This window comes from Poecilia reticulata, chromosome 19, assembly GCF_904066995.2.
Source record: "Poecilia reticulata chromosome 19, P_reticulata-male-v2, whole genome shotgun sequence".
NCBI classification, from domain to species: Eukaryota; Metazoa; Chordata; class Actinopteri; order Cyprinodontiformes; family Poeciliidae; genus Poecilia; species Poecilia reticulata.
In genome coordinates this window covers 22,704,285-22,716,123 of record NC_088848.1, presented here as the reverse complement: position 1 = coordinate 22,716,123, position 11,839 = coordinate 22,704,285, and the positions used below count along the sequence as shown (strand labels likewise).

The following is an 11,839-nucleotide window of genomic DNA, read 5'->3' as shown; positions in this document are numbered from 1 at the left end:
AGGTTATTATTGTTGATGAAACATTAATTTGAACACGATTTGTTGATTTGTTTTGTTCTTTAATAAAGTTATGAACATTTTGATAAGGACCCAGAGGATTCTGGTCTCAACGCCCTGGCGCCGTTCAGTTTGTCACCTCATGCTGAGATCGACTCAAAACCCTCAGCGATCGACGTGTTGCAGCCCTGCTCTACAGCACAAACAGTTCAGAAACAATATGAAATGGGAAAAAAGTTATTTAATAACTGATTAAGTCGTGTTTTAGATTGTTCTTGAAAAACTAATCAGTCACGGCTGATTAGTGGGTGAAGTGAACTCACGACTGCACAGTGAATCCACTGATTTTTTACAGCAGACAGCCTCTCTTCTCTCTTGCAGGTACTGCGTACCCCCGATAAATCTTTTAGGGGTACGCAGGACCCTGCCGTACCCCCTTACTTTCACCCCTGATGGCAACCCAAAAAATATAGTTGAAATTCTTAAATGATAAGCAAACAAACAAGCGAACAAAAAGGCAAACAAACAAAGAAAAACATATCTAAATACACACTTTTAATCCTCTTAATGGTTTAACGTGACAATACAATGGAGTCTTATGTTACTTGTAAATGTTTACTAACAAAAAACTTGAAGTTTTATTAAGTTATAATGAACAAACATGTTCAGAATGTTAATATGCAGTGAATGTGTTTGTCCAATTTCTGTTTGGAATTAAAATATTGTTTGCTGTTGGTCTTTAATTTTTAAACATATAACTAAGATTTCAACTTGGATTGAAAAATGATGCACCACCAAAATGAAGCTGAGCCTTACTGTCCAAATTTCAAGATTCTCATTAAATTTCATTGATTTATTTGTTAATTTCATTAACTTTTTTATACATATAACTAACATCACAATAACATATAATCGGGGATACATGTTCTCCAAATAAAATTCATATTTTGCATTTTGTTTTACTGACTATTGTAAAAGTTCATCAGTACTTGAATTCAAAAATGCCATTTAACATTTGAACACCAGAGGGCAGTGTAGTCCCTTTCTGTCGAAGACTAGAAAATGATCCATTTTTTGCTCTCGGGTTAGTAACATAAACTGTAAACATTTATCTGCGCTTCTTTCTGTAACTTTTCAAGCTCTGGTTCTGTTTTATGCTGCTCTGAAGTGTCATCAATTATTCTCTGACTCCATGATAACCATCTTTTTGTACATGCGCCTTCAGTGTCACGTGCGGATTGAGTTTTGTCCCGCTACAAAAAGCACATTAAGATGATAAAAACCTCAACATTAGAGAGAGTGAGAGAGAGAGAGAGAGAGAGAGAGAGAGAGAGAGAGAGAGAGAGAGAGAAGGATAAGTAGAAGCCTCACCATGCAGCTCGTCAGGAAGGCTGTTAAGGATGTCACACTGAGAAACAGTGAAACAGGAAGAAAATGACTTAGCATAAGCATAAACAATAGAATATGAAAGTGTGTAAGATCTGATCTTACACACGGGCTGCATCCAAATGGCGCGGTATGGTTCAGATGTTAAATTAAAAAAAATCAAATATTTTCATCTCTGTTAGGATTGTTTCCCCCTTTTTTCTTTCTTTTTTTATGCTACATCCACAAATATGAGTTTATTTTATTGGGATTTATAAAATAGACCAACACAAAATAGTGTAAATCATAGAAGGAGAATGATACAGAGTTAACAATGTTTCTTTTGCTTTTAAAGAAAAAATAAAATCAAATAAGTGTGAGAAATCCTTTAATCTCCCGTGGCAACCATGTGCAAACCTCCTGGAGGATCTAGCAGTGCCTCAGAGACGCTCCTTGAAGCGTCTCTCCGCCTCACAGAGCAGCCCACCCCCATCACTCCCCCACTCAGCTCCTTCAGACTAGCCAGCAGTAATTAGCAAACACCTGATAGGACTGCACATCTGCTGAGCTCCTTATATAAGCTATTTCTCATTGCAACATCTGTAAAAAACATTGTTATAGGGTTAATAGAGGAGCCATGTTATTGTGACTTCCTGTAGGCGGAGTTTCAGAAAGAGCAGGAGTTCCTTAAAATGACAGAGACCCAATTTCAAGGCACTATTTTGCAAAATCAATTTTTTAAGTCATATTTGATAAAAAAAAATAATAAAAAAACCCCCCAGCATTTTTATGACAAATGAAGTTAATACGTTTTTGGATCGATATTCTCGTCTTTGTGGAACCCTTTTCATTGGTCACTGCCTGCCAAGCAAAACTAGTTTAGGGACAGACCTAATAAATACATTACGTTTGTGTTTCCACTCTACAAACCCGGCCTTCCGTAGGCTGATTTAAACAAGATGCATATGTCATCATGTAAAGATCATCTTAACAACCTGCTGCTGCTGCAGGTAATTTATTTAGTGAGTGTTTGTTGTCTCTGCTGTCACTCGCAGTCCATCCTCATCTTCCTTCAAACAGCAGCTCACAGAGGCTTCTTGGTGGCTCATTACATTCGATCATTAGTTCCATAATAAGCACTGGGGTTTAATGACCCTCGCCATGGTGCTCCCATTTGCACAAGAGTCAGAATGACAGGCTGCAGGCAATCATCGGTAAAGTGCCTAAATGTGCTTTGTAATGGTAACACAACAGGGAAGGTGGTGTAGAGCTGCAATCCTATCATTTAGGCAGAAAGTCAACATTTTTAATGAATTAGCAGCTAAATGAGCTCATGATGGCAGCAGATGGCTGCAGCGGACCTTTGTGTTGCTGTTCTCTGTCTATCAGTGCAGGCTTACGGTCTGGAAAACATACTTAAAAACAGGATCTGGTTTCAGCTGCTCTAACTTGAGGTGTCACAGCTTTAAATGATGCAGAAGCTTCTGACGCGGATATGTCAGGTTAATGGAAACATGCACAATGGATGTAACTGGCTCACAAAAGACACTTTTCTCAAAATCTGCTCTTTAGATACATGTGCCATATTTACGACTGCGTAGACGGAAAACAGTAGTAGTACATTTCCACCAAGAAACTCAGAAATTTCAAGATTGATCTAAAAAAATTCTAGAAGAAAAAAAAGATATTTCTACATAAAACGATTAGGGCCACTGAAACAAAAGAAGTCGGACTTTTTTCTCAGAATTCTGAGATTAAAGTCAGACTTTTTTTTTTTTTGTCAGTGGCCCTAATCCTGTTCCGTACATTTCTGAGCTTTGAATGTTCAAAATTTGCTAGAAGGATTCCGGAATCCCAGAAATTTTGAGATTAACCTCAGAAATGTTCAAAAGTGGAAAATGTTCAACTTTACACACTCAGAAGTTTCCACGTTTGTTTCTGGACAATTTATGTGGCTAATCTAAATATTTCTGAGTTCTTTTGGTGGAAATGTGCTCCTCCTTTTTCCCTCTAATATTCCGTCAAACCTTGTCACAACTCTTAGCCTCATATTTATCTGTGAATAACTGAATTCCTTGAAAGCAGCTTAGTGCTGAATTGAAGTCCCTCAGTCTCTGAAAATGTTGAAGTGCATCCAGCTGCTTCCTGTGGGCTTCCTCAAACATCTCATTGTGACAGCAGAATTTAGTTCAGGTTAGCTTTCTGTGCAGCAGTTTGTTTATTAGCCGGTGGCAGCAGATGGGTTGCTGCTGCTGCTGCTGCTCTGCTGAAGCCACTTTGCCTCTGTGTTCTCTGCCACCTGAAGGGCAGCGCTACAGATCAAAGGAGACTTCCAGGCTGCCACTCCTGCACCGCACACCCATCTATTCACACCACGATCTCCTCTGATGAGTTATTGTCACAGTGGGATGGAATCAGATTGAATGAGTCAAACGTTGATGCCGTTCCCGGGTCAAAAATGTAGCTCCCTTTCTCTGCATGTGTGCATTCTTTTCTCTTTTTTTCCTTCCGTTCTCTACCAGTGCTGCCTGCTTCCCTCGCTGGAGCACAGTGAGGCAGGAAGTGTGTCACATTGCCCCATGCATTTGTTTGTAATACCTTGCAGGGACCATTTTCCTGACACATACTACGTTATGGGGACCGACTATTCCTTGTGGTCCCCACAGGAGGAAACACTGTTTTTGGGTCAGGTGTGAATTGAGATTTGGTTAGGGTTAGGATATGGGTAAGGTTTAGACTGTAGAAATGAATGGAAGTCAATGAAAAGTTCCAACAAAGATAGCCACACAAACGTGTGTGTGTGTGTGTGTGTGTGTGCGTGCGTGTGTGTGTGCGTGTGTGTGTGTGCGTGTGTGTGTGTGTGCGTGTGTGTGTGTGTGTGTGCGCGTGTGTGTGTGTGCGTGTGTGTGTGTGTGTGTGTGTGTGTGTGTGGTCTTTCAGATGCTTGTCATCTTCACACAAATAACCGTCTACAGTCCAGATGTGACTGATGTAGAAGGTAAACCTGCTGTGCTGTCATGTCACTGGCTGGTCCAGAATACTTCAGCCTCACTTGATGGTAAAAACATTGTAGAAGGGTTAACAGAGGAGCGATGCTGTGATGACTTCTTGAAAGTGGAGATTCAGAAAGAAAAGAAGTATTTTAAAGAGACAGAAGTCCAATTTCAAGGCATTAAGTCAAAAAGCAATTCTTCTTGTAAGTCATATTTGATATGTACAGCATTTTATAACAACTGAAGGCAACTGATTATGCTATAAAATGGCACTATGTGGCTGAAAAACACACAATACTGCCCACTATATGAAGTTACTGAGGTCAAAATCAATGGTTTCCATCGACTGTGGAGAAAAAGTTTCCACTGAATATGTCATTCGTAGTAGTTTCAAAATTGACAAGTGAAAATAGAAAGTGACAGGATTTTCTTTTACCCCATCAGTCAGTCAGTCAGTCAGTCAGTCAGTCAGTCAGTCAGTCAGTCAGTCAGTCAGTCAAAATGACGGACAGAGAGAAAGTCATACACTTACAGCCAGACCTCCAGTAGAACAGTGCAGATCCAGTCATCAGACAAAGTGACAACTGTCTTTTTGTCTTAATAAAAGGTGGACAGTTTCTTAACTTCTTGAGTATTTTCCCCAGTTGATTTGGTCTAGAAAATCTTTTAGTCTGTTCCTAGCAACATAAACTATTCTATTAAGTTCAATAGAATAAATGTGCTCTAGTCTTGCTGGATGTTTACAGACCTATTTGCTATAAAATTAAAATGAACAGTAAACACGGCCATTGAAAAAAAAAACTACTTTGTGCCTAATTCTAATAGTGAAATTCTCAGGCTACACTTTGGACGCCCCGTTCTGTGCTGTTTTGTTCCATTACATAAACTGTAAAATATATTAAAGCAGGTGGCATAAATATGAAACAGTAACATTTTTATAAATCCCCAGTGTGATCTGGAGCTGTATAAAAACCTCCGACTGTGTGGAAATGTATTTCTCAGCCTCATTATAACCGCATGGGTCACAAAGCAGACCGCTAGCTTACATAATGACAGAGCATGACTGCAGCCAACAGAGGCTTGTCTCTGTGCTGAGTGAAACAAGAAGGTCGCAGCAGTTTGTATGACTGGAAACAGACCTGATGAGACAGAAAGCAGAAGACATGTCCTGCTCTGCTGCAGAGACGCGCTGGAAAACGTCCCTCTTCCAGCTACACCTGGAGCGTCTCCATGGAAATCAGGTTTCTCCCCCTAAAGCTCGTCTCATAAGAGCGGGTCAAAGGTTATTCGTGGGAAGGCCGACTCTTGTAAAAATTCAGTTTCAAATTGACACAAATTCTTGAAATGATGTTTGAATTGAGGGGAAAAAATGTCAATATTAGGACTGTTCTAAGTTATTTTTGGTGGTGGTAAGAGGGGGGATTGCTGCTGAAATGAAGTATCCATTTGTTTTTTATTCATATTATTAGTATTATTAGTGTTTGGTATTTTCTGCCAATTTTAGAATTGTCTTATTACTTTTTTGCCAAGCTTAACTTTATTTTCTGTTGAACCTTTTATCCACCTGTGATGGTGTGATTATTATGAAGCACTTGAATCAGTTCAGGTTGTTGTAAACGTGCTGCAGAAATAAACTTTGACTTGACTTGACTTGAGATGGGCGCTTACAACTTTCATTCAAGTCCAAAAATAAAGGATGTTGTTTTTTTTTCTTTTCTTTTCTCTGGAATCCACCACTGCTGTTCCAGTCAGCTGAGAGCTGGGAATACGCCTCCACTCACATAGTTAACACATGATGATTCCCAAACTGTTCAGCCACAAACCCTACCTTTCGGCCGAGACGCAGCTAAAAACAGCAGCGGAGGGCGATGATAACGAGGATGAGATTGTTGTCTTCCCTCTGTTTCTCTTTCAGGATTCACTCAGAGTGAGCAGTGGGTTCTGCCTGGAAGTGGGCCCCTGGGGGCCAGTGCGGGGGAGGGGGGATTCACCGGAACATGTTGTGATTCTGTGGAGGCAGTGTTTGTTTATGCCTGCAGCTTCTGTGAGGAAATGAACATTACATTTATTTTATGCTTCAGAGGAAAACAAATGAATATTTAATCTGATTCTAAGAGAATTTTTAAGATGACTAGAGGAAGTTGGAGGATTAGGTCAAGTTTACTAAAAGGATAGTGTTATGTGTTTTCCAGGCACGCAGGGGCATTTTTAACTATGTTAACTTCATTCACATTCTCACCTGGATTTAGGCCTGGACGTTAACTGGGCCATTCATAGCAAGCTTTTGTCCCTGCTAAAGGAAAGTATCCACATTGCATCATCATGGATGGATCACTAACAGTGGCTTTATTTTAGCCAGATGTCCACAACAAATAGTCTCAGCAGCTCCAGAGCTCTGGATCTTTGCGCGACTTCTTAAGTTTGTTTCTAATAGGAAACGAGCAACGTGAAAGGATTGTAAAATGCATGTTTTTATTTACATTTTATTAAAAATGGCCTGTTTTATAATTTTTTTATTGAGGTATTGATGTTTTTCTCAGTAATCAACTGTAAAAATCTTTATTTCCCTCATAGCAGTCAAACTCTTCTCATAACTGACCAACTCTCTGTATATCTCCACTGGCACTTTAAGGGTTTATCTTTGGTGATGAGCTCTGAGCCTGTGAGGACAGAAGGCCTCCTTGCCATCACCCTAATCTTTCATTTCCGTCGTGGATTTGCTATCAGGTTCAAGCCGGGGCTGACGGAACCGCTCCAAGACGCCGATATTACAATAACACGGTCAGGAGAATCATTTTGGAAAGATTACTTTCAGCCTAAATCTGCTGGTGGAATGTTCAGAGTGTTTTATTCATTTTTTTTTCCCAACACTAAGAGACGGTTATACCAAGTCACCGTTAACCTCCAGCTGCCACTTCCAGACTCTGAGGATTTGTTCAAATCCTCCTGGACCTTCAGAATGGTGAGAATCTATCCGCAACATATTTCATCATCATCCGTCATTCCATTCTTCAAACAATAACACTCAGCTCTCCTCTCCCCCCTCGGATCCCAGTGGATCCATTCACCTGTTTGCTCTCAATAGACCTTTCAGACCTTAAAGCTGCAGTAACGTTTATTAAAATATTTTTTTATGTATGTGTTAAAACTGTCGCTATGTCGTCACAGTATAAGACAGATAATCTGTGAAACAATCCAGCTCAGCTGCCTTCTTCCAGTGCTAACTGGAAACAACCAATCAGAGCCAGGGGAAGGTATTAGCGCCGTCAATCATGCGCATGTGTGCGCTCTGTCTTTTCACAGATTATCTGTTTTATATTATACAGCCACGACATGCCCACTGTTTTAACAAGTATGTAAAAAACAAATGATAATAATAATAAAAAAGTTACAAACTGCAGCTTTAAAGTTATTTAATGGTTTTCAGCTGTATAGAGTCTCATCCTGACCAAAATGACACCAAAGTGGAACCGTGGCTCAGTTTATCGGACAGCAGTTGTGATTATCACCTCAGAAACTTCATGTTTTGTCTGAAGTCATACAAACTATCAAGACAGCAGCTTCTTCTGCTTCCATCATGTAAAAACGTATTCCATAGCATTATCTCACATTGCAAATAAATATGGATTTACATTTCTTAGTAAGTTATATTTTTTTATATACAATTTGTGCCAAACTTATTGGCACTCTTAACAATTCCTCTACAGTCAATTTTTTTTTTTTTGCCAAAATCATTTTCTGCAAAAAATGACCCAGACTGTTATTTTTGGAAAGTGTCGACATATCTTTGGCCGGCTGTGGGTGCTACTACATGTGGCACCTTCTAAGCTTATTTTCTTCCCTATACAAAACAGAAGCTAAACGTGTAAAACAAAGGTAAAAATAACCATTACTACTGACAAAAGTTTTAGAAGCTTGCCGAGGAGCTTTTGTTTAGTTAAACATCTTCGCACTGAGAGGGCGGAGGAAAACAGGCCCATTTCATCACTTCCTGTCCTGTAACTTTCGCCCATTGTGCCCCCGGAGTGCTGCACAATGTGTCCCCGGCACAACTCCCTTCCTGAGCTGGGGACCGTACGTTGAGCTGAGTCCAGCCCAAACCTTCGTGTTCCTCTCCTCTAATATGACAGCTGGCCGGCGTAGCTGGCATCTCTGTTGGAAAATCCTCAGTGAGTGAGCTCATACGGGGAGGGAAGGGGCAGGAAGTGGAATTTCCTTGCCAGGACTGACCTCAAAAGATGCTGTAATACCTGCATCACCAAAACCCAGGATGTGAATCTGGAGGGAGCGCCGAAAGGAACAGGATCAGGACCTTTGTCCTAAGGAACTTCTTTCAAGTAATTAATGGAAACGTGTATTTAAAAATATATAACAAATATCCCTAAAAAACAGTAAATGAAGTAGAGCTGAAACGATTAGTCGGATTCATCATGATTAACTGATTATTGAAATAATCGTCAACTAATTCAGTAATCAATTAATCATTAGGTGGAGTACACAGATACACAAAAACACCATTTGCTGAAAAAAACAACATATTCAGAGCAGTTTTGTCTTAAATACAGTTTGCATTAAGATTAAAAAAAAAAATCTTTGTCAAAACTCCTCAAGTGGCAGGGTTAGCTTCACCCAGTTCAGATTTGCTAAAGGAATAAAATGTTTATTTTTTCTCATTTAAAAAGGAATAAAATTATTTGATTATTTGTATCTTTTAATGTATTTGTATTGTTATATAAAACATTTTGAGAGGACAAATGAAAAATCTGTAGAATGTCCCATTTTTTTCATCCAATTAATCTATTAACCATCAGAATAATCAATTCATCGATTACTAAAAAAATATTTGAAGACCTGAAATGAAGCAATACAAGATAACTAAGTGTGATGTGGAAGACATGGATTCACTTCTGAAAGATGAAATTATTACTCAACTACTGACTGATGATTTATATTGTCATGTTGTCTATAAACACAAAGAGTGAGAGAATAATACCAGCAGTAGAGAGTTACAGTAAAGCCTATGGTGGGTCATTTCTTTCCTGTCTTTCTTTCATTGTTTTTGGTAAACACTCATCATCATGGTCACTAGTAAAAACAAAAACAACTCCTCCACTACCCTCATCATCTTCATCTCAATGTCACCCACCTCTTAAAACTAGACTTCAAGTGTTTCATGAAGCAACCATTGAATTCTCCGGTTTCCTCTCCAGATATCTCTGGCCCCTTTATCTGGATTTTATGATTTAGACCAAATGAGCCTTTGTTTTGTCCCATCTCAGTGTTTTTTCTCAAAACAACAGGTTTGTTTACCAAAAATAACGAATGACCTTTAAAACCCTTCTGGTAAAGTTATTTGAAATTCCCTTTAATATATTGTACAAATCAATTAATGTATATTTTACTTAGATTATATATATATATATATATATATATATATATATATATATATATATATATATATATATATATATATATATATATATATATATATATATATCCATCCATCCATCCATCCATTTTCTTCCGCTTATCCGGGGTCGGGTCGCGGGGGCAGCAGCTTCAGAAGGGAGGCCCAGACTTCCCTCTCCCCAGCCACTTCTTCCAGCTCCTCCGGGGGAATCCCAAGGCGTTCCCAGCCCAGCCGAGAGACGTAATCCCTCCAGCGTGTCCTGGGTCTTCCCCGAGGCCTCCTCCCGGTGGGACGTGCCCGGAACACCTCACCAGGGAGGCGTCCAGGAGGCATCCTTACCAGATGCCCGAGCCACCTCAACTGGCTCCTCTCGACGTGGAGGAGCAGCGGCTCTATGCTGAGTCCCTCCCGGATGACCGAGCTTCTCACCCTATCTCTAAGGGATATATATAATTTTCTATTTCAGATATCTTAAATTAACATACTGAATAGTCAGAATTACAACGTCATAGAAATACGTAGCATGTGAAATAAAAAAAAAACATGGAAAAAAGTATTATGCTTCAAAAAGTGGTGTCACAGTCCAGTTGTAAAAAAAAAAATAATTTAAACGACTATAAATGTCCAGACAGGAAATCAAAACCCACGTAGAAGAGCGGTTGTGTGCGCACGCATGTGTGCATGCGGCGTAAGTATGAGGTTGTTAATGGCGGTGGGCGGAGCTTGGTGACGCCGCCCTGATTGCAATGTGTGTGTGGCGGTGAGTACAGGCGGAGCACATAGAGGATGGAGCAGAGGGACCGAGGAGCAGCCACCTCAGATCTCATGCCCAAAGCATCACCTTCCGCGCGAGAAGATTCGCTTTCACTCCACGCGCAGAGTTTGGATTCCGCTCGCGTGCATTCGCGTCTTCGCTGACAGCAGCTGCGCGTCGGTCCGCTTCTGCCGTCTGTCTGTGAACACAGCGCCGGTTCTGGCTTTTATGTCCCGGTGAAATTCTACTGAAAACAGGGAGGGGGAGAACACCTAAAAAAACAACAACAACCAAAAAAAAACCCAGTGTGATACATTTCACGCGAGGTTTCACACATTCAGCTGGACTGCAAAGTCGCTCCTCCAATCGAAATGGATGAAGACAATCATGGTAAGCCTGGTCTCACTGGTTTCCATGGGATGGATGATGAATGGATGTGTGAGTCAGTCAGGGCACACAGATCAGGTGCTTTTTTTTTAGGTTTTACACTGAAAAAACGGAATGAATAGTCGTGTAATCCCACTTAGAAGGCAAAACAAAGAGTCTTAACAGCTTCATTAAAGCCCATTATCACTGCTGCTGTTTTAGAAACGTCAAAGTAATGAAGAGAAATGTGGGAAAAAATCCGTGTTTGTTCCCTTTCCATCAGGCTGACGTCTTACAGCTGGGCTTTGATGTGTCGCTCATGCTCTCTATCATCTGGCGCCATTTGAAGCCTGGAAACTGGTGGGGATGATAAACTGAATGATTGGCAGCCCTGCAATAGCTAGTGTCATGTACAAGTACAACCTCCGTCAACTTTTTCACATTCTAAAATAGAACTTAAATCCCACAAACAAGGGAATAGACCATATTAAAACTGAAAACTTCACAAATGTAAGTGTAGAAATGCTTGGCAGTAGTAGTAGTTAGTCACAGATACTAGTACACAGGAATAGAAAAACTACCACCCTGAACGCACCATCACCATGGTGATTTTTGGAAGCATCATGCTGTGTCACCAAAACCGCTTGTGGTACTTGAATTACTTCTTAAGAGATTTGCCATTTATTTTTTTTGTAAAGGATTTAATGCAGTACAAATTTTAAAAGAGGGAAACAGATTTTTGCTGCAGCTTTCTATGTGAAAGTTTTACATGTAGGCGGCCATATAGGAGGTCAGGGATGCTAACAGATGTCCAACTTCCTCGTTCAGAATGCTAATTTTGAAACGTTTTTGATTGATTTTCAAACGACTAACTTGGAGGTTTGAACATCTGAGTAAAAACTGCTATGTGGATGAAATGGAGTCGGATAGTAAAGAGCGTCTGATGGGAGACAT

The 11,839-nt window shown here is 40.0% G+C and overlaps 1 protein-coding gene across 1 annotated transcript in view; it reads left to right on the top strand.

Annotated features, from left to right (window-relative positions):
* Nucleotides 1-10,485: 10,485 nt before the first annotated feature.
* The window catches only part of LOC103481978 (cytohesin-3), a 43,248-nt gene continuing 41,894 nt past the window's right edge, over nucleotides 10,486-11,839 (top strand). Inside the window, exon 1 of the mRNA XM_008437841.3 lies at nucleotides 10,486-10,909. Within this exon, the coding sequence (XP_008436063.1) occupies nucleotides 10,891-10,909 (19 nt within the window). The 5' untranslated portion in view covers nucleotides 10,486-10,890. The remainder of the gene's footprint in view (nucleotides 10,910-11,839) is intronic.